The 21,900-nt window shown below is 52.5% G+C and overlaps 1 protein-coding gene and 1 long non-coding RNA gene across 5 annotated transcripts; one reads left to right on the top strand and one right to left on the bottom strand.

Annotated features, from left to right (window-relative positions):
* Positions 1-1,979: 1,979 nt before the first annotated feature.
* On the bottom strand, positions 1,980-18,927 carry YIPF5 (Yip1 domain family member 5). Of its 3 annotated transcripts, none has more exons than XM_001511314.5 (6): positions 18,765-18,927; positions 15,755-15,874; positions 11,175-11,347; positions 7,529-7,674; positions 4,937-5,118; positions 1,980-2,196 (listed from the first exon to the last, which is right to left on the bottom strand). In XM_001511314.5, the coding sequence occupies exons 2-6, from the start codon at positions 15,862-15,864 to the stop codon at positions 2,034-2,036; spliced, it is 774 nt and encodes a 257-aa protein (XP_001511364.2). In that variant the 5' UTR covers positions 15,865-15,874; positions 18,765-18,927; the 3' UTR covers positions 1,980-2,033. The 3 variants fall into 3 exon arrangements, with proteins under 3 accessions (XP_001511364.2, XP_007664580.1, XP_028906663.1); XM_007666390.4 differs by lacking the exon at positions 18,765-18,927 and adding an exon at positions 16,927-16,945; XM_029050830.2 differs by lacking the exons at positions 15,755-15,874; positions 18,765-18,927 and adding an exon at positions 13,691-13,713.
* Positions 8,994-11,689, top strand: LOC114806462. 2 transcript variants are annotated; one of them, XR_003754501.2, is made up of 3 exons: positions 8,994-9,626; positions 10,310-10,500; positions 11,652-11,689. It is a non-coding gene; the product is annotated as an uncharacterized LOC114806462 (long non-coding RNA). The 2 variants fall into 2 exon arrangements; XR_003754500.2 differs by having other exon boundaries at positions 9,004-9,626; positions 10,379-10,500.
* Positions 18,928-21,900: the final 2,973 nt, after the last annotated feature.

Below are 21,900 nucleotides of genomic sequence, written 5' to 3'. Positions count from 1 at the left end.
GTCCAAGAGGCCAAACTCTTCTTCTACTCTAAATGAACTGGTTTCTTTTTTTTTTTTTTTAGTAGTCTTTGAGCTTACCTTATCCCTCTTGTTGAACGGCTAAGGCGGTAACATTTGACAACGTTTCCTTGGCCACGGGCCACACACCCGAGACGCCTAAGCCCGGGGAGGGAAGGGAAGCTGGGTTTGTTTCCCGAAACTCTTTAGGCAAGACAGGAGCTGAGCGCACAGAATCTCCGCTTCGCTCAACACGCGTCCTCTTTGTGTTCGGCCTCCTTTCCCCCATCAAGGAGCAGGTGGGCACGTTTGCTAGACAAGTATCAAGTTATAATAAAACACCAAATGGCAATAAAAAGGTAACGCTATTGAAGCTACTCAGGATACCAAACTATGAAGGGACCCGCCCCCCCGCCCCGGCCAAGCCGGGGCATAGGCAGTTCAAAGAAACACGAGATAAGCGCGAGAGAAATGCCAAAGGTGTGTTGGATCCTGCACCCAGTTCTCGGCGAAAGCTAAGTTTTTAAGAGCAGGAGGTCGTCTGTTCTTCTACAGGAAGAACTGTCTGCATAATATTGACGGATGAGAAACGCACGTCCACTTTGTAGATTTTTATTACAAGGATTAGGATAGAAAGATACTATACGAATCCGAGGTACAATTCAACTCAGGATGAATGACAAGTCGATTTAAAAATCCAACCGATATTTTGACGATATGATTGTTTCTGGAAAAGCTGCTCTAGTTCTATTTATTTTATAATGGCATGGTCCCTTAAGTGTCATAAAGATCAGAAGATGGGCATATCACCCTAGGAAGAGCTTTGGATACTAAAACGCGCCCTCAATTTTAACAAGGAAACGTGTCCCGAAACACGGATCCGTTGCACATACGAACAAGGCATTTCCAGAGCGCTACTCTTACGTAGGTTTACACTTGCTATTTAGTATAAAGATATTGTTTTCCTTACAGCTGAACGTTTTCCGTCCACGTCGTAAGTTTAAATGACTAATGGCCAAACCCAAATGGATGGTTTTGTTGAAGGGTTCTCTGGCCAAATAGAATAGCGAGGGGAAGCAATGAGTTTATTTCACCTTTCTCTTTTGAGTTTGTGCCCCTTAGCGTCTATTCTTAAACTCTAAGTCAACTGGAGGATGCTTCCTGAAACAGAAATCTATATAAGGAGAGTAAGACACAGAAAAGGGTGATTTCAGAAAAATCCACTCATGGTTGAAATGACACAATCGATAAGCCTCAAATGAATTTTACATCGATAAATGCAATATTGATCATTGTCGTATTTCCAATCATCTTAAAATTAAAGTTGATTTTTTTTCTTCTGGGAAGCACCTGAACCTATTATTGATTCGACAGTATGGTGACTTCTGCCCGCCGTCATTCAGCTTACGATAACACTGGGCGTTCACTTGCGTTTCCACGGCCAAATGGAAGGTAGAGTATGAGTTGCCTGTGTCCTTTTGACTTTCTGCCATATCACTGCCACGAAATCATTGAAAGGGCAAGTGTTAACCTTTGGAATGCAAACATATCTCATTTGGGCTTCGAGTGCCTTTCGTTCAAGCACGCTAAAAACGTTTCCTAATTCCTTGAGAGAACGCCTGCAGGTCAGCAGCTACTCTAATGTGGGAGGGCTTTAAAAGAGAGATCTCCGAGTCTGTGGCTTTATTCACCCTCGTCGATAAAAATTTATCAAAAACACCCTACCATAATTTACGAGAGACCAAGTCGTTTCGCTAAAGGGTGCAGGAACGGGAAAGAGACATGACATCCTATCTGTAGAAGCATGAACACAGAAGGGTTACACACCGCAGACGGGTCCCATACAGGATTCAGAGTTCTCTAAAAGAGACCAAAGGAGACAGATCTTTATTTCCACCGCCCCTGCCGAACGGTCAGGGGCTAAACCTGCAAGAGCGCGCCGGCGTGGCGGTCCGGCGGTCCGATTTAAGAGTTCAAAGTCGATTTCTATATTTCTGTATTTGGCCCACTGGTGTCCGATTTCCAAGATACTCAGTTCAGAACACAGAGATGAGGGCGAAGACTCCGTAGAGCAGAGCACAAGGGTATGCGACCAGAAGCTGCTGTCCATCCATGGCCAAGGCGGAGATAAAGATTTTGGAAGCCGAAAAACTGCACCAGCCGATAATTCCAGCAGTCAGGAGAACTCCCACCAGTCCTCTGCAACGACAAGAAAACCGCAATCAGCGGAATACAGTGAGTACTTACTCTGGCCGCTGAGCGGCGTCCTAAGCTCTTGGTGAGAGTTCAGTCCGAGTGGCAGACGTGATCCCCGCTCCCAAAGCGAGTCGGACTATTTACCACACTCGGAGAAATCACCTTTCCAATTTCCAGCAGGAGCTCAAGAAAAGGTCACCGAATACACAACTGCCTTTACTTGCTGTGTATTCGGTTGTTTAACGCCTCCTATTAGCAGCAAGAGCTATTTCAATCTTCCCCGAAGGGGGTGGGGGGAATATTAGGAACGGGAAGCTACAGCCAACGTTTTGGCCACTTCCACCTTTCCAGTAAGGCGAGGGCAATTCAGGTAAGTCTGTTTGGAGAAGGAGCACGGCTCAGTTAAGAGAGCACAGACTGGGAGTCAGAAGGACCTGAGTTTTAATTGTGGATCTGCCACGTGTCTGCTGTGTGACCCTGGACAAGTCACTTCACTTCTCTGGGCCTCAGTTACCTCATCTGTAAAATGGGGATTGAGAGAGTGAGCCCCACAGGGGTCAGGGGCTGTGTCCAACCTGACTAGTTGGTGTCTACCCCAGCGCTTAAAACCACAACCATAACAAACACCGTAATTATTATTACGTACCCCAGCACTTACAACAGTGTCTGGCACGTAAGTAAGTGCTTAAAAAGGGCCATAATAGTAATTCTTCTTATTATTTGTTTCCCAGGTGTCTGTTTTCGCTTTCCAGGTAGGTCCAGTCCCTGGGCAAGTAGAACTGGTTCTGTCTGATCCTCTCAATGGCTTTGCCCAGAAACATTCGATTCCTTGACCCCCTCCGGGAAGCTCTGCTATCCCAGGATGCTGGCACTTAACAGTAATAATAATGATGGCATTTGTTAAGCGCTTACTATGTGCAAAGCACTGTTCTAAGTGCCCGGTGGATGCGAGGGGATCAGGCTGTCCCACGTGGGGCTCACAGGTTTAATCCCCATTTTACAGACGAGGCAACTGAGGCACCGAGAAGTGAAGTGACTCGCCCCAGGTCACGCAGCCGGCACGTGGCGGAGCCGGGAATAGAACCCATGACCTCTGACTCCCAAGCCCGGGTTCTTTCCACTGAGCCACGCTGCTTCAGCCTTGGCTGCTCAAATTAACACGGCCATTGGATGAATGAAAAAAGTGTGTCAGAGCACTGAATTCAGGTGGAAGAGAGGACCGCGTATTCCTTTGATCCAGAATGGCGGCGTCTGCCCGAGGGAACGGTTGCCTGCAGCAACGGGAAGGGGCGGCTGCTAATACTCCGTTGTCGCTCGGTAGGATACGTCTGCCGAACTACAGGTTGAAGATGGGCAGACGGTCACTGGGGAACCGTGTCTTCGCGGGTCATCGGTCAATCTTATCGAGAGCTTGCCACGTGCAGAGCACTGTACTGTGCGCTCGGGAGAGGACGGCAGAACAGAGTTGGCAGGCGTGTTCCCTGCCTACAATGAGCGTAAATAATAATGTTGCTATTTGTTAAGCACTTACTATGCGCAAAGCACTGTTCTAAGCGCTGGGGTAGATACAGGGGAACCAGCTCGTCCCACGTGAGGCTCACAGTCTTAATCCCCATTTTACAGATGAGGGAACTGAGGCCCAGAGAAGTGAAGTGACTCGCCCACGGTCACGCAGCTGACGAGTGGCAGAGCGGGGACTGGAACGCGTGACCTCCGACTCCCAAGCCCGGGCTCTTTCCACTGAGCCGCGCTGCTTCTCTGCGGCGTACAGTCTAGAGGCCGAGCTGCACCTCCCAATTAATCCGGGAGCCTCCCGACCGCCGGCCGTCGCCCGGGAGGCCACCGCGCTGGGAGAGCCCTGTGGCCAACGGGGGCGGCAGCGGTCTGGAAGGGTGGCGAAGTCATCTGGTTGACGCTAAGATTCGCTGGGAGGACTTGGGGCCGAGACCGGATGTCACGAGGTGACCGAGACACCGACCCTATACGCCTTCCTCCATCTTGGCCAATGACGGTTTCGTGCCGCGGGTCGAAAATCGATTTTCGACTGAAAACGACAGAGTCCAGGGAAATCTTTCCGCCAAGACGATCCCTCCGGGGATCGCAATCTCAGGCCCGCGGCACCTGTATGCGGAGCCGTTGATCCTATGTTATTCTTTTCTATCGGTGTTTGTCTCCCTCTCTAGACAGGGCCCATAACCCATCCCGGTGAATCCATCTCAGAGTCCGCAAGGAATCACCACGGCCTTAAGCACGACATTCTGATGAAGGAGGTAAATACGATTTCTACTATATCTACCCCGGCACGTAGCCATCAGTCAAATTATCGGTGATATTTAAGGAGCGCTAACCGGGTGCAGAGCACCGTACTAAGGGCTTGGGACAGTGCAATATAGCACACGCATTCCCTGCCCATTTGTACACTGCAAGTGTTTCCACCGCATTCAGCTACTGATAGACTGAGAAAAGGATAGTTGGCATTTAAAGAAGGGTTCTTCAACTCCCTGGTCCTGAGGAGGTCTTCCTGACGGATAAAAACGCTCGCCGGGGGAACCGGGTAGTCCCTAATTTGACAGAGCCGGCTCCTAAAGGGGGAAAACTGTAGTCGACAGAATTAGCCCTTCGCCACCAACACCAAAGGGAAAACGATCTGTCCGTTCCGAGCGCTCGGTACAGTGCTCCCGCACGTGGTGGGCGCTCAATAGATACTATGGCATGAATCGATGAATGAAAATGCCATACTTACTGCAATGAAAACACCACAGCGAAACTGGAAAGGAGGATCATGGGAAGAAGGCAGTACCCGAGAACGCTGGCGACGCAGCCGAACGAGACCCCCGTCATGCTCATCAGGTTCAAAAGACAAAACATTCCTAGGCAGCCGATCGCGCTGATCCCGTATACGTAGCCGAACTGAATTTTGCCAGCCTGGGGATGAGAAGAGAAGACATCACCAAGCTGAAACCTATCGTGCTGGGAGAGTGCCAAAGAGGAGAAATTCGGGGGAGTGGCTCATCAGTGACACTCCATCTGTGCCGACGTCTCCACAGACGGGCGCGCGCGCGCGCGCTACAGTTCCGGTGAGCCCTTTCCCAGGAGTGTCCGGGGAGGGCCGAGGAGGGTGGCTTATCGACGGCATTTACCGAACGCTGTGCTAAGCGCTTGGGAGAGTACAGTGTGACAGAGCCGGCAGACGCGGTCCCCGCCCGGGCTGAGCAGTCGTACAAGCCTTTGCTTTCACCGGACGGCCCACGCTGCAAGGTAAGAGAGGCAACGGGCGAACTCTGATTTTTCTCGCTGCAGTGTGCTCTTCTGTGGGACCGGGGAATATGGAAAACTCCAATTCCGAGAACGATCAGAGGGACCCATGGGGCGTGTGTGGATGAAATCCCGGTCCCTTCTACATCTCTCCGATTTGCCTCCCTTTATTCACTCCCGCCTCAGTCCTACAGCAATTAGATAAATATCTGTAATTTATTCATCTATATTAATGCCGGTCTCCCCCTCTAGACTCCCCGGTCCTGAGCTCGCTTTGGACAAGGAATACGTCTGTGAAACTGTTTCCCGGTCCCCTCGCAAGCGCTTAGGACGGTGCTCTGCACACAGTAAGCACCCACTAGATAGCACAGATTGATCGACAGACCTCTGGAGCAGGCCCCAAGTGAGAAGGGTAAGGAAGGAAGAGAAGACGGTAGACCAAGATGGTTGGGGCCTTGAAGTTGGGCAGTCCCTGGTATCGGGCGGAGGGAAGGGCGGTTCCCTCCGGTGTCCACCGTATCCCGCCTCCGGCCCTTGCAACCTCCCGCCAGAGACTGGTCTTAATCCCAAGTGCCATTTTTAAAGCAAGACTGGGAACGCGAGGTCACAGGCTGTTTTAAAATTGGGCCCTCGAGCACTTTAGAGAGTCTGGACAGCCCTCCCAGAGGCAGGGGGGGGCGGGATGCAGCTTTAAAGGCGGAGTTTCGAGGATCACCCCAAGCTACTTGGTGTTCTAGGAGTCAGATCGTGCCCCCAAGATGCTTGTTAGTTTGGACCCGTTGCCCTTTCTCCCGCTGACCAAACCGGCTAAAAGATTCAGATGTACTACCGGCAGCTGTAGTATGCTGAATCCCAGAATGTCTTCCCAGGTGGCAGATAAGGGGGTCAAAAGCCCGGGCTATACGTAACTTGGTTGGACAAGCTAGAGGCATTTTAATTTTTGCCATGCTCATATTCATATTTTGCTTCGGGTCCTGTCAAGCGAGTAGCTTGGCGCTGTCTCGGTTGAAGGTTATCGATCCATGGAAGAGTATCAGGTCCCAGAATCTGTACACTGGAGTTTACCGTTCCACTCGAGGTTCACTGCAAAGATCATTTTTGATCTGGGCAAATGATGAAATCTGGGGAGGATTTCAGGAGGGCGGGGGTCATAATCTGAAAAAATAATCTGTTTCCTTAACAAAAGAGGTGTTTTCATGGAAACCTGCTCACAGATGTCAGGTCACTAATACACGTAACGGAGTAGAGGGAACTTTTTCGTCATTTAGGGGGGACGTCAGCAGGTTTTCACGTATGTATATGATCAATTTAATAGTGAAATCTGACAATGAGGAGAAACACACGCCACTCATCGCCGCCGGCTGCGTTTCAATTCCCTTTCAACTATACCGATCAATTTGATAATGAACACGTTCCCGATTTTCATTTGCTAATACTGGAATTTGTGAACTTTAAAAGTCCTTTTCGGTTAGTAAAGTTTATGTCTCAAATCAGTTAGTCGTAAAGCAGGCCTGTGCTAAGGAGACAGAACAGCTTTTCAGAAACACCTGTGAACCAGGTACTGAACTATAAAAATAATTTAGCTTCCGCCTTTCTTTATTTTTTTAGCCAGTGACAAACGGGAAGATGATCTAGCACCCAAATCGGAACAGGGTTGCTATTCCAAAGAATCGTTCTTTTCCAAGAGAAGCCGTGAACAAATTCCATCTTCGATTCCACGTGGGACATCAAAGGGCTTTAAAGAGGCTTCGAATCAATCCTGGGGCTCTTGTTTTAAGTGTTATTTGTCATAAGACCCTCGCTTTTGACACTTAAATGATTTTTAAAGTAGGAGGCGGAGAGTCGGCGGGTCATTTTAACACCCTTCCCGTTATTACGAGTGGTTCGGTTGGTGTGGACAGACCAGGAATCTTTTTTTTAATCCCTTTCCACACTATCCGGAAGGCTCAAATACACTGGAGTGCTAGAGAATGGACCCTTCATCACTGAGCACTTGCTGAAAATTCTGAGGCTACCCTGAATACTCGCCTGGGCCGACACGCCTCAGAGACACGCGGACACTCAAAACCGTATCACTTACCAGTAACAACGTGGCTCCGAAGGCTAAGCAGAAAACCATTGGCCCGGCCAAATCCGTCTCATTCATGATGCTGCCATCTGCTACTTTTAACGGGTGGAGGACTGTTAATGTTTTCTGCCAGATGTGGTCAAAATTGATTCCTAATTCTGTAGGAAGGATCACAGAAAGAAAGTTTAGGGGTCTGGACTTTTCAGTCATCATTCTTTTTACAACAGTATGTTCTGACACTCCATCTCTGAATAGACATCCTTGCTGCTTCAGGGGCACGGTAGCCTACGAACAGTCCAGACGAGCGTAGTAGTCTAGCGGAAAGAGCACAGGCCCGGCTTCTCGATTCTGCCGCTCGTCTGCTGTGTGACCTCGGGCACGTCATTTAACTCCTCGGTGCCTCCGTTCCCTCATCTACAAAACGGGGATTCGACACCCGCTCTCCCTCTTACTTCTGTGAGCCCCAGGTGGGACCCGATTATCTTGTATCTGTGCAGTGCCGGACACAGAGTGAGCGCTTACCAAATACCTCGGAGACTTCCAGTTACGCTGTGATGGCGCCGGCTTCCCGCCCCTGGAAAAGCTCTTCAGGGGTAAGGCTTTGGGCTCGGGCTGTTGGGAAGTGGAATCTACTGACTTTTACTACCCGGTATTCTGAAGGGCGGGTCAATCGGGGTTCAAGGGAGGGGGAAACAGGAGGCAGTTAAGTAGAAGAGGGTGGGAACGTCCGAGTGGGTCGGCAAAGCCAACTTTGGCCCGATTAAATCCGGACAGCCAAAGCGGCATACTCTTCAAAATGTGTAAGAGAAACTCAGGGTGGTGGTATTGCCCACTCTGCCCCAGGTCATTTTAATGTTCGATTAATAATTCTTAATATCCTGGTTCACACACTCTTTCAAGGCCTCGAAAGCCAACACGTCCTCATTAAGATGCCACCGTCGCGTTCAGATGAGGGAGACTATAAATACGCACTATCTTCACCTGCAAGCTTACTCCTGCCAATTTCTGGTAAAGGCATTCCTCTAGACGGATCCCATTTAATACGACATAACTCTAACCGACGCTACATTTTAAGCGGGTCACGTTATAACAACGTCTCTGCTACAAAAAAAAAAAAAAAAAAAAAGAGTCAGTAACATTTCCCCCATTCACGGTTTCCTTTCTAAATTTCAGAAAGAATTCCTACGTAAGACCTGCTTTTGGGGTGACTGCTTACGTGCCATACGTTGTTAGCGGCAGTGGGAAGCAGCGGGGCCCAACGGACGGACCTCCGGCCCGCGAGTCAGAGGGCCCGGGTTCTAATTCTGGCCCCGCCCCTGGTCTGCTGCATGACTTTGGGTGAGCTGCTTAACTTCTCTGGCTTCGGTTTCCTCGACTGTCAAATAGGGATTCAGTACCTGTCCTCTCTCCTAATTTAGGCCGTGACTGACCTGATTAACTGGCATCTGCCCCAGCGCTTAGAACGGTGCTCGACTCACAGTACGCATTTAACAAATACCCTAAGAAACAAACTGAGGGGAAAAAAAAAAAACCTTTCCTCAAGCACTGAGTACTTCCTTTTTCAGCCCAATATAGGTCACCGCCCAGATTAATCTGGAGGGACCACATCAATCGATGGTATTTATCGAGCGCTTACCGTGTGCTTGGGAGAGTTCAATTTAACAACAGTCAGCAAGCACATTCCGTGCCCGAGGGTTTACAGTCGAGAGAGGAAGTACAAAGTCATACGATGGGAGACCAAGTCAACCCCCGGAATCAGTCTTACGGGGCTTTTCTGGGGGTTGGTTGGACAGACGGGGATGGCGAGGGGGGCGATTTAAAGGTCTACAGCGTGACATCCAGTCGTTCGGTTTTTCAAACCTCCCGCCCTACCCAGCGCCGGTGGAGGTGGATATTTTTTCAGCTCTGCTGTGCAACTGTAAGTTATTTTCTCCACTAAACATTCAAAGGTAGGCTGGCGCCTTCCTGATCGCCAGAGGCTCTGCAAGTGAGTGGAAAACGTAACGGCCAGCACTTCGCTCTAGCCTCGGTCAAGACGAGAGCCGGAGCCGGCGTGACCCAGTGGGACAGAAGCGGGAGCACCTCGAGATTGGCCGGCGAGGAGCGCGGGGTGAGTACGGGAGGAGCGGGGGGGTGGGGGTGAGGCCGTTTTCCAGACACAACCGTGTTCCTTTGAGGTTTTAACGTCGCCAATCTCATCTGGCACTGCTTTAAATTGAAAATCAACCTCAAGACTCTTCAAGACTTGGGGAACGAGAGCAGCCGAGGGAAATGAGGTGCGACCCCTTTCCCTCTCTATTATTATGGCACTCGATTGCTTCCTACGTGCCAAGCGCTGTCCTAAGCGCCGGGACAGACCCAAGATAATCGACCTGGACACGGTCTCACACGAGCCTCACAGTCTAAGTAGGAGGGAGTAGGATTTCGTCCTCATTTGACAGATGGGGGAACTGAGGCACAAAGAAGTTAGGTGACTTGCCTAAGGTCACACACAGCAAGACAGGCAGCCGGGGTAGGATTCAAACACCGATCTTGCGGCTCCTAGGCCCACGCTTTTTCCGTTAAACCACGCAGCTTTCCCGGGTTCCCTTGTTTGCCCATCTCTGCTAGGATCCCTTTCTGAAGAGCAGGTCGGGCAGTGGAGCCAAAGCCAGAAGGAAAAGAAGGGGAGAGTGGAGAGGAAAGAGAAGTCCCGTTGAGAGAATGACCGTGCTGCCCTGAGCCTTCTTGCGGAACGGCGCTTAAGCGGTCGGAATTAAGTGTTAGATGATTCTGGATTTATCTCCTCCTCAGACTGGGGACTCCAGGTTTGCAGGGATCGTTCTTAACTGCATCTCTCCTCACACTTTCCCGGGCTCCCAGTGCCGTCACGGGCACTGCGGGCATTCATCAGTTACTGCCGCTGAAGAAAACCAACTCTGCCGTTCTATCAGCTAAGAAAACGGAGCAAAGGACCCGGGACAACCGCTGCAAAAAGTCAGAAGGTAAGGAGAAGGAAGGGCACAGAAATATCACTACACGTACCTCCTCCTCCTCTTTCCCTCTCCCCTACCCTTTCCCAGCTGCTGGGAGCCGGCAGAGGTGGTCGCCGGCCCCTTACCGCGCCCCAGCTGACCGGGAGAGGGACGATTTTACGTCCTCAAATGGTCCCGCCTCCGGAAACGAGGGTGTTCGTTAAGCGCTTCCCACGTATCGGACCCCGCGCGAAACTCTGGGGTGCACCCACCGGTAATCGGGTCCCACACGGGACTCCCGGTTTAAGCGGGAGGGAGAACGGGCAGTCGGTCTCCGTACCGCAGATGGGGCGGCTGAGGCACGGAGAAGTGAAGTGACTGGCCCAAGGTCCCACAGCAGGGGAGCGGCGGGGCCGGGATTAGAAGGCAAGTACTGTGACTCGCAGGCCCCGGGCTCTTTCCACCAGGCCAGCTGCTGTTTCCCAGCTCCTGAAGTCAATCTTAAGTATGGAGACAAGTCATTTCACTTCTCCGTGGCCCGGTCACCCCATCCGCATAAGGGGGACGGAGACGGCGTCCAACCCGACCCCTCCGCGTCTATCCTAGCGGTCGGTACGACGCTCGGCACGGCCGCGGGAGCCTAACGGACCCCGGAGGACAACCCCACGGGAGGAAGGGTGGCTCGCGCAGGCGACCGATCTCACCTTCCAGGAGGGGCGGCTCGTCCTCGAAGTTGCTTCCGTAGAAAGACTGGGGCGTGGCGGGAGCGTAGGCCGGCGCCGGCTGGAAGATCTGTCCCGTGTACGGCTGCTGGGGCTGCATCATGTCTGGAGGGACGAAGCCTCCTTGCTGGGGTAGCTCACAGCCGGGATACCGTCTGCGCGGAAAAGGCCGACGCCGGATCAGTTCCGAGACGCCACCGGGGAAACGCTGACGAGTTCACCCGGCACTGAGGAAGTCCTCCCCGGGACTCTCGAGGGACCCTTCGCTCCCTTTCATACTGAGAGGTTGCTAGCCTCATTTGGAAAGCCCCAAAGGATTTCTTCTCTGACTTTATAACAACAACGTTGGCACTGGTTAAGCGCTTACTGTGTGCAGAGCACCGTTCTAAGTGCTGGGGGAGATAAAGGGTCATCGGGTCGTCCCACGTGAGGCTCACGGTCTTTATCCCCATTTTACAGAGGAGGGAACTGAGGCCCAGAGAAGTGAAGTGACTCGCCCACGGTCACGCAGCTGACAAGCGGCGGAGCGGGGATTCGAACCCGTGACCCCTGACTCCCAAGCCTGTGCTCCTTCCGCTGAGCCACGCTGCTTCTCTTCCACATCCGTGCCGTAATCGAACGCCTGACTGCCACCCGGGGGACCCGACGCTGCCGCGTCGAGCGCTCGGATTCCACTGTCCGGAGAGCACGGTGCCCGCTAAACAGGTATCGTCGCTGTCATTACGTCGGACGAATCTTATCTTTTTAATGAGCGGGTCACGATCGGAAGATTTCGGGAGGTTCTCAATACCCTCGTCCAAATCACTTTATCTATTCCAATCAATTAGACAGAATGAGGCAGCACCCGTTTTTGCCCTTTCCCTGCCTCAGGATCCCTTTGGGAAGTCCCTAATCCGGTCATTACGCTTAATGAAGGCCGGCGTCCCCCCCAGGGCTCTCTGCTAAATGCACCCGCTGTACCGCTTTCAGGTCGGAGATCTTGTTTCTCCTCACGGTTTTGGTTGCCGTCCTTCTCGCGGGAAGCTCCAGATGGTTCTTTCCCCCAATTCCGCCCCTTGCAGCCCTGATATCCCTCTCATTCCTCTCTCTCTTTCCTCCAAATGGGCGTGTTTAAGGCTAACAGCTCTTGATAATTTGCCGCCCGGGGGTGCCCGGCCCAGACCTCCCGGAGATTAACGCCACAAAACCTCCGCCTCGGATAAAAGCCACAGGGAAAATCGCCGAGAAGCAACTTTCACTTTACAAGATCCCCACGGAAAACCCCAGCCTTCCTTTCCCCAATCCCGGGCCACGCGGAGCATCCTCTGCTCTGATCCCCAGGTGAAGAACTGTTGGAATCTCCGCGACCTTCTCCTTTTTCCAAATTCGAGCGCTTAATACGGCGCTTTGCGCACAGTAAGTGCTCAAGAGATACGACTGAATGAATGAATTCAAGTTGCCGGTAAATGCTACGGCTGGTTATTCTTCCCCCAGGATTACTGTGGCAGTTATCACTGCCATCTGGGAGAGGGGTCGGCGTTAAAATCACCCGGTCAGATGCTTAATAACTGGGGCACTTATCAAGTCCTTGGTCTGTTCTTAGTTCGAGGTCGATGTAAGGCTAGATGCAGTCCCTGGCCCCCGCAGGACTCCCGATCTATCTTGGATCTGCACTGCTCCGCACCCTGTTTTTACGCCTCCCTCAGCCCCGTAATTTCTTTCTATTAACATCTGTCTCCTCTTTTTTCTGCTGGCAGTTAAGCGCTCACTGTGCGCCAGACACTGTTCTAACTGAAATCCCCATTTTACAGACGAGGTAACTGAGGCACAGAGAATGACGACGCTGGTATCTGTTAAGCGCTTACTGTGCGCAAAGCACCGTTCTAAGCGCTGGGGTAGATACAGGGCCATCGGGTTGTCGCACGTGAGGCTCACGGTTAGTCCTCATTTTACAGATGAGGGAACCGAGGCACAAAGAAGGGAAGTGACTCGCCCCCGGTCACACAGCTGACGAGTGGCAGAGCCGGGATTCAAGCCCGTGACCTCTGACTCCCAAGCCCAAGCTCTTTCCACTGAGCCACGCCGCTTCTCTAGTAGAGTGACTTGCCCAACGTCACACACCAGGCAAGTGACGGCGCTGGAATTAGAACCCAGGTCCTCGGACCCCCCCGGCCCATCGCCCTTCCGCTAGGCCGTGCTGCTTCCCTCACATTAGGAATACGAAACTTGCATAAATCGGGCACCGTCGGACTAAGGATGCTACGTTACAGATGCAGACGACTGCTTTATCGAAGTCTTTCAATTAAGCGCTTTCAAAGGGTCCTGCTTTGAGCCAACACGGATAAAATCCTGACTTGCGGGAACTCCTAAGAAATCGGCACTGAGAAGTGGAGGACCCGCACCCTCTGAAATTTAGAGAAATGTCCTTCTTCTCACGCACCCCTATTTGAAGCCGAGATACGGATGTAAGGATAGCGGACGGTTAAAAACGGGCCTCGGAATGAAGCGCGCCACGTTACCTTAAATACGGAGTCGGTCCAGCGATTCCCTAATTGTGCGACTCTGTTGAGCGCTTTCAGAGTCTTTGCTGACAGTTACTAGTTGAGGTGGATGAGGTTCTGGACATACCCTTCCCGGGTTCAGTTTTCTCATTCTCAAGAGGAAATAGGAATGGTGACTTCCATCCCATTTAGACAGGAGGATGACGGTCTGAGGATTTCGGTGACCTGATTTTTGCGGTCCCTTGGAGACTCTGAGCTCTCTGCGGGCAGGGAGCGCATCTGCCCTTGCTGGTGTCTTGTATGTCGTACCATGGTCCGCACACAGTAAGCGCTCAATAAATACCATTCGTTATTTTGCATTCAAATCTCGAGGTCGCGGTAGAAGGCAATCACCGAGAGCCGCCCATCCTAAAAGAGAAGCGCCGCGGCTCCGCGGACAGAGCCCGGGCCTGGGAGTCAGAGGGCGTGGGTTCTGATCCCGGCTCCGCCGCTTGCCAGCCGTGTGACTTTGGGCCAGTCGCTTCACTTCCCTGTGCCTCAGTTACCTCGGTTTGTAAAACGGAGATTAAAAGCCGTGAGCTCCACGTGGGACAACCTGATCACCTCGTATCCCCCAGCGCTTAGAACGGTGCTTTGCACATAGTACGCGCCTAACAGATACCACCATTTATTTAATTATTTTTCTTTTACTCCGCTGACGAGGTGCACGGGTGGAGGAAAACCCCATAACCGTTTGGCTTACGAGCTCCTTCACCAAATCAGGAATACCGCCATTTACCGGCCCCAGTTGAAGCGTTTTCTGCAACGGAACTAAATCGAACGGCCGCCTGGAAGTTTACGATGATAACACTCGAGCTCGGAACGGGAAAAACGCTCTCTATTCAGGGCTACCTTCCGACTTTTCTAATGTCCACGGCCCTTTCGAGTCTAAAGACGGTTAGGTTTAATCCATTAGATACATCCCTTGGGTATTTAAAAAAGGCCCCCCTTGCAAACTAAACGTGAACCCGTTTTCTAGGGCACGTCTATTTCTGGCTAAGGAGCGGAAAATTTGGCTCGGGCTTCTCGGGCAGTTTGAAAGGTACCACACTAGTCTGTCGAAAACAGCTCCGCACGGGATTCTCCATCTCGCCAAATGGGAACGGGAGAGGAGCATTAGAGGTTATGAGAAGCAGCGTGGCTCGGTGGAAAGAGCCCGGGCTTGGGAGTCAGAGGCCGTGGGTTCCAATCCTGGCTCCACCCCTTGGCAGCTGAGTGACCGTGGGCAAGTCACTAACCTTCTCTGGGCCTCAGTGACCTCATCTGTAAAATGGGGATGAAGACTGTGAGCCTCCCGTGGGCCAACCTGATGACCCTGTATCTCCCCCAGCGCTCAGAACGGTGCTCTGCACATAGTTGGCGCTTAACAAATACCAACATTATTATGATGATAGTGGGCTTAAAGTCATTAGGGGCTCTGGTGGGAGGGGACGAAGCAAGGCCGGGATCGAACCAACCCCTGCCGTGGAGCTGAAATCTTGAACGTGACTCAGTCACGGGAGAGGCGGCACGGCCTAGGGGACAGAGCCCGGGCCCGGGGGTCAGAAAGGTCCGGGGTTCCGGTCCGGCCTCCGCCACTTGTCTGCTGTGTGACCTCGGGCAAGTCTCTCCGCTTCTCTGCCACTCAGTTACCTCATCTGTAAAACGGGGATCAGGCCTGCGAGCCCCACGTGGGACAGGGACCGTGTCCAACCGGATTATCTTGTATCTACCACAGCGCTTAGGACAACGCCTGGCACGTCGAAGGTGCTCAACCGATACCAGTTTTTATTATTAGAAACTCAGGTGCGGGTGGAGGAGGTCAATCGACCCTTTTCCTCTGATCACTCCCGTCACCAGTGCTAAAGGGGATGGGAGAGAGAGGAGCGAGGGATATCCCGTCCCCTCTAGGCCTAACTTTCCAGGGCCACCGCTACAAATCTGGATAAAATTCGGGAACGTTTCCGTCTGCTGGGTCTGGGCCGTCACCGAGCCGAACAGACGGTCAAGGACATTACTCTACGGACGTCCTGACCCCGCGAGATGCAAAAGCCGTCGAGTTACTTGCTATACGGTCCCCCGCTTCCGCTGTAATCGTAGGACTGCTGGGCCTGGTCATCGATGCTGTAACTTGTCTGGTAGAAATCCGTGCTGAAGTTGTCAAACCCTGACATTGCAAACGATCTGGGGAAGACGAGAAAGAGAGAAAGGGCCCGTCAGTGTACAACTCAGCCTCGGGAAGCCACTGCCCTCCTCCCGCTGGAACGACTCGACGTTGGTAGCCGCGTAGCGTAACGGAGAGGGCGCGGGCCTGGGAGTCAGAAGGTCATGGGTTCTAACTCCCGTTCCTCCACCACCTGTCCGCTGGGTGGCCACGGGCGAGTCGCTCTGCTTCTCGGGGCCTCGGTTCCCTCATCTGTAAATGGGGATCAAGACTGGGAGCCCCATGCGGGACAGGGACTGCGTCTAAGCTGATTCGCTGGTGTTTACCCCGGCGCTTGGAACGGCGTAATCACCACCATCATCATCTCAGTGGAAAGAGCCCGAGCTTGGGAGTCAGGGGTCACGGGTTTGAATCCCACCTCGGCCACTTGTCAGCTGTGTGACTGGGGGCGAGTCACTTCACTTCTCTGTGCCTCAGTTACCTCATCTGGAAAATGGGAATTAACTGTGACCCTCAGGTGGGAGAACCAGATGACTCTGGATCTCCCCCAGCGCTTAGAACAGTGCTCTGCACATAGTAAGCGCTTGACAAATACCAACATTATTATTATTATTATTATTCTACATTTTACTTGGGCTGTGAGCCCGATGCGGGACACGGGCCGGTTCCAACGTGATTAACTTGGACCTTTCCCCGCGCTCGGGACAAGTGTCTGACACATTCATTCATTCCATCCTATTTATTAAGTGCTTGTGGGCTCGGCACATAGTAAGCGCTTAACGAATGCCATCGTCATTACTATTACGTGTGCGGAGCTCTGTACTAAGCGCTTCGGAAAGCACGATTCAGCAATGAAGACTGACGATCTCTGTCCACCTCCTCCAAGAGGCCTTCCCGGACTGAGCTCCCCTTCTCCCTCTACTCCCTCTTCCCCTCTCCGCAGTTAAACCCTCTTTTCCCCCCCATCTCCCTCTGCTCCTCCCCCTCTCCCTTCCCCTCCCCTCGGCACCGTACTCGTCCGCTCCGCTGTATATATTTTCATCACCCTATTTATCTTGTTAATGAAACGTACATCGCCTCGCTTCTGTTTAGTCGCCACTGTTCTCACGAGACGTTCTACCCCTCGACTCTATTCATCGCCATCGTTCCCGTCCGTCCGTCTCCCCGGATCGGACCGTGAACCCGTCGAACGGCAGGGACCGTCTCTGTCTGTTGCCGACTTGTTCGTTCCAAGCGCTTGGTACAGTGCTCTGCACATAGTGAGCGCTCGATAAATACTACTGAATGAACGACTGACAAAAACGAGACAACTTAATCGCAATAAAGAGAATGAAGGGGATGGACACCTCATTAACAAAAATAAATAGGGTGATAAAAATATATGCAAATGAGTGCAGAGCACCGTCCTAAGCGCTTGCAAAGTGCAATTCTGCAATAGAGACAATCCCTGCCCAGCGACGGGCTCACAGTCTAATGGGAGGAGAGACAGGACAAAGACAAGACAACTTCATCGCGACAAATAGAATGAAGGGGATGGACAACCCATTAAGAAAATAAATAGGGCGATAAAAATATATGCAAATGAGTGCAGAGCACTGTCCTAAGCGCTTGGACAGTGCAATTCGGCAATAGAGAGAGACCGTCCCTGCCCAACGACGGGCTCACAGACTAATGGGGTAGACACGGGACAAAAACGAGACAACTTCATCGCGACAAATAGAATGAAGGGGATGGACCCCTCATTAACAAAATAAATAGGGCGATAAAAATATATGCAAATGAGTGCAGAGCACTGTCCTAAGCGCTTGGACAGTGCAATTCGGCAATAGAGAGAGACCGTCCCTGCCCAACATGGGCTTACAGTCTAATGGGGGGGAGACGGACGAACAAAAACAAGGCAATCACGATAAACAGAATAAAGGGGATGGACGCCTCATTAACAAACATAAATCGGGTGATAAAAATATATGCAAATGAGTGCAGAGCACTGTCCTAAGCGCTTGGAAAGTGCAATTCGGCAATAGATAGAGACAGTCCCCTGCCCAGCGACGGGCTCACAGTCTAATGGGGGGAGACAGACAGACAAAAACAAGACAATCACGATAAACAGAATGAAGGGGATGAAGACCTCATTCACAAAATGAATACAGCGATAATAATATAGACAAATGAGGGCAGAGCACTGTCCTAAGCGCTTGGGAAGTGCAATTCTGCAATAAGGAGAGAACATCCCTGCCCAGCGACGGGCTCACAGTCTAATGGGGGGGGGGGGGGAGACGCGGGACAAAAACGAGACAACTTAATCGCGACAAATAGAATGAAGGGGATGGACGCCTCATTAACAACAATAAAGAGGGTAATAAAAATATACGCAAATGAGTGCAGAGCACTGTCCTAAGCGCTTGAAAAGTGCAATTCTGCAATAAGGACCATCCCTGCCCAGCGACGGGCTCACAGTCTAATGCGGGGGGGAGACACAGGACAAAAACGAGACAACTTAATCGCGCTAAATAGAATGAAGGGGATGGACATCTCATTAACAAAAATAAATAGGGCAATAAAAATATGCAAATGAGGGCAGAGCACTGTCCTAAGCGCTTGGAAAGTGCAATTCTGCAATAAGGACCATCCCTGCCCAGCGACGGGCTCACAGTCTAATGGGGGGGGGGGGGAGACACAGGACAAAAACGAGACAACTTAATCGCGATAAACAGAATGAAGGGGATGGACACCTCATTAACTAAATAGGGTAATAAAACTAGATATAAATGAGCACGGTGGGGAGGGGAAGGAGTTTATTCTCCTCTTGTCCTCTCCCAAGCGCTCAGCACAGTGCTCTGCACACCGGAAGGGCTCAGGAAATCGGGATGAATGAATGGCGGAGCCAACGAATGAATGAATGGCACTCACCGGGCGCTGCGGCGGCCAGAAAATAGCCCCCCCCCCCCCGCCCCGGTGCAGCGGCAGACGCCCGTGACCGGTCCCGTTGCTACGTGTCACCGGGCCGAAGAACAGCTTCCGGGTCACGGCCGTTTGCGCAGCCGCAAACCCGGCCGGCTCCCCGCCTGGAGGACCGCTGGGGGAGGGCGGAGGGCTCGCCGGCTGTCTTGCACATGCGCAGACGCTCCTCGGCCAACCCGGCCGGCTCCAATCGTGCACATGCGCAGATACTCCTCGGCCGACCCGGCCGGCTCCGGTCGTGCACATGCGCAGTCGCTCCTCGGCCGACCCGGCCGGCTCCAATCGTGTACATGCGCAGTCGCTCCTCGGCCGACCCGGCCGGCTCCAATCGTGCACATGCGCAGACTCTCCTCGGCCGACCCGGCCGGTTCCGGTCGTGCACATGCGCAGTCCTCCTCGGCCGACCCGGCCGGCTCCGGTCGTGCACATGCGCAGTCCTCCTCGGCCGACCCGGCCGGCTCCGGTCGTGCACATGCGCAGTCGCTCCTCGGCCGACCCGGCCGGCTCCAATCGTGTACATGCGCAGTCGCTCCTCGGCCGACCCGGCCGGCTCCAATCGTGCACATGCGCAGACTCTCCTCGGCCGACCCGGCCGGTTCCGGTCTTGCACATGCGCAGTCCTCCTCGGCCGACCCGGCCGGCTCCGGTCGTGCACATGCGCAGACTCTCCTCGGCCCAGCCGGCCGGCTCCAATCGTGCACATGCGCAGATTCTCCTCGGCCAACTCGGCCGGCTCCAATCGTGCACATGCGCAGACTCTCCTCGGCCAACTCGGCCGGCTCCGGTCGCGCACATGCGCAGACGCCCCTCGGCCAACTCTGGTCGTGCACATGCGCAGACGCTCCTCGGCCAACTCGGGCAGCCCTGAAGGACGGGTGGCTGTGGCGCGCCGGCTGTCTTGCACATGCGCAGACGCTGCTGGCCCAACCCGACGGGCGCCAGTCGCGCACATGCGCAGACGCTCCTTGGCCGACGGGGCCGGCTCCAACCGTGCACATGCGCAGACACCCGGCGCCAGCGAGGCCGGCAGAGAACAGACGTTTTCTCGGGCATGCGCAAAGCCAAGTACTAATAATCCTGTCTTTGAGGCCTTTCCTATGCGCCAAGCCCTGTTCTAAACGCTGGGGTGGAGACAGGGTCACCAGGTCGTCCCACGTGGGGCTCCCAGTCTTCATCCCCATTTGACAGATGAGGGAACTGAGGCCCAGAGAAGTGGAGTGACTTCCCCAAGGTCCTCCAGCTGACATGTGCAGGAGGCGGGATTAGAACCCTGGACCTTATGACTCCCAGACTCCTGCTCTGACCATTTAGCCTCGCTAGAATGAAGGGAGAGAGAAGGGGCAAGGGGAAAGCAAAAGGGAGAAGGCAGAATGAAGTTTGGGCAGGTCACAAGTTTCTTGAATGTTTTACGTTTTTATTTTGTCAATTTTGTTTTACGATATCTGTTGAGAGTTCACCACGTGCCGGACACTTTTAAACACCGGGGTAGCTCTAAGATAATCAAGTTAGACGCAGTCTGTGTCCCACATGAAGCTCACTCAGTGGAAAGAGGCCAGGCTTGGGAGTCAGAGGTCATGGGTTCGAATCCCGGCTCTGCCACTTGTCAGCTGTGTGACTGTGGGCGAGTCACTTCACTTCTCTCTGCCTCAGTGACCTCATCTGGAAAACGGGGATGAAGACTGTGAGCCTCGCGTGGGACGACCTGATCACCCTGGATCTCCCCCGGCGCTTAGAACGGTGCTCTGCACCTAGTAAGCGCTTAACAGATACTAACATCATTATCATTACTGTCTTATTCCCCATTTTACAGATGACGTAACTGAGGCACAGAGAAGTGAAGTGATTTGCCCGACACGTGGCTCAGCTGGGATTGGAACCCAGATCCTCCTGACTCCCTGGCCCATCCTCTATCCACCAGGTAATAATAATATTGGTACTTAGTAAGTGCTTACTATGTGCCAAGCACCGTTCCAAGGCCTGGGCAGATACGAGGTAGTAAGGTTGGAAACGTTCCCTGTCCAACATGTGGCTCACAGTCTCGATCCTCATTTTGCAGATAACTGAGGCCCAGACAAGTGATGTGACTTTGGGCAACTCACTTCACTTCTCTGGGCCTCAGTTCCCTCATCGGTAAATGGGGATTACAATAATGATGGTGTTTGTTAAACACTTAATAATAACGATAATAATGTTGGTACTTGTTAAGCGCTTACTACGTGCAGAGCACTGTTCTGAGCACTGGGGTAGATACAGGGGAATGAGGTTGTCCCACGTGAGGCTCACAGTCTTCCTCCCCATTTTCCGGATGAGGGAACTGAGGCACAGAGAAGTGAAGTGACTCGCCCACAGTCACACAGCTGACAAGGGGCAGAGGCGGGATTTGAACCCGTGACCTCTGTCTCCCAAGCCCGGGCTCTTTCCACTGAGCCACGCTGCTTCTCTAATATGGTTCTCATTGTATTCTACATTTCTAGGGCAGGAAGCCCAAAATAAAATTAATTGTCTAGTGATATGAACTCTTTGTATTTAATGATATTTGTTAAGCACTTATTATGTGCGGAGCACTGTTCTAAGAGCTGGGGGACATACAGGGTCATCAGGTTGTCCCGCGTGAGGCTCACAGTCTTCCTCCCCATTTTACAGATGAGGCAACTGAGGCACAGAGAAGTGAAGTGACTTACCCACAGTCACAGAGCTGACAAGGGGCAGAGTCGGGATTCGAACCCATGACCTCTGACTCCCAGGCCCCGGCCTCTTTCCGCTGAGCCGCGCTGCTTCCCTTGAGCCCCATGTGGGACACCACCTGTGTACAACCTGATTATCTTCTATCCACCCCAGCGGTTAGTACAGTGCTCTGCACATAGTAAGTGCTTAACAAATACCATTAAATAAAAAGAGTTCGTGTAATTGGACAATTAAGAATTTGATTTGGGGCTTCCTGCCCTAGAAATGTAGAATACAATGAAAACCGTATCTTCCCAACTTTTTGTGATTCCTGAAAGATTCTAGGGACGATCTTGACCAAACTAGAGTGTTATTGTTCTCGTCTGTCCGTCTCCCCCGATTAGACCGTAAGCCCGTCGAA

Source organism: Ornithorhynchus anatinus, chromosome X1 (assembly GCF_004115215.2).
Source record: "Ornithorhynchus anatinus isolate Pmale09 chromosome X1, mOrnAna1.pri.v4, whole genome shotgun sequence".
Classification (NCBI taxonomy): Eukaryota; Metazoa; Chordata; class Mammalia; order Monotremata; family Ornithorhynchidae; genus Ornithorhynchus; species Ornithorhynchus anatinus.
This window is presented reverse-complemented; position numbering and strand designations above follow the sequence as displayed.

What these genes read in the sequence shown, in the direction of transcription:
- YIPF5 (XM_001511314.5), bottom strand. Translation starts at nt 15,864, where the DNA reads ATGTCAGGGTTTGACAACTTCAGCACGGATTTCTACCAGACAAGTTAC. An exon ending in CGAGCCGCCCCTCCTGGAAG is followed by an intron (nt 7,675 to 11,174) that starts GTGAGATCGGTC and finishes TCCTTCCTACAG; the next exon opens with AATTAGGAATCAATTTTGAC. An exon ending in GCTGTGGTGTTTTCATTGCA is followed by an intron (nt 2,197 to 4,936) that starts GTAAGTATGGCA and finishes TTGTCGTTGCAG; the next exon opens with AGGACTGGTGGGAGTTCTCC.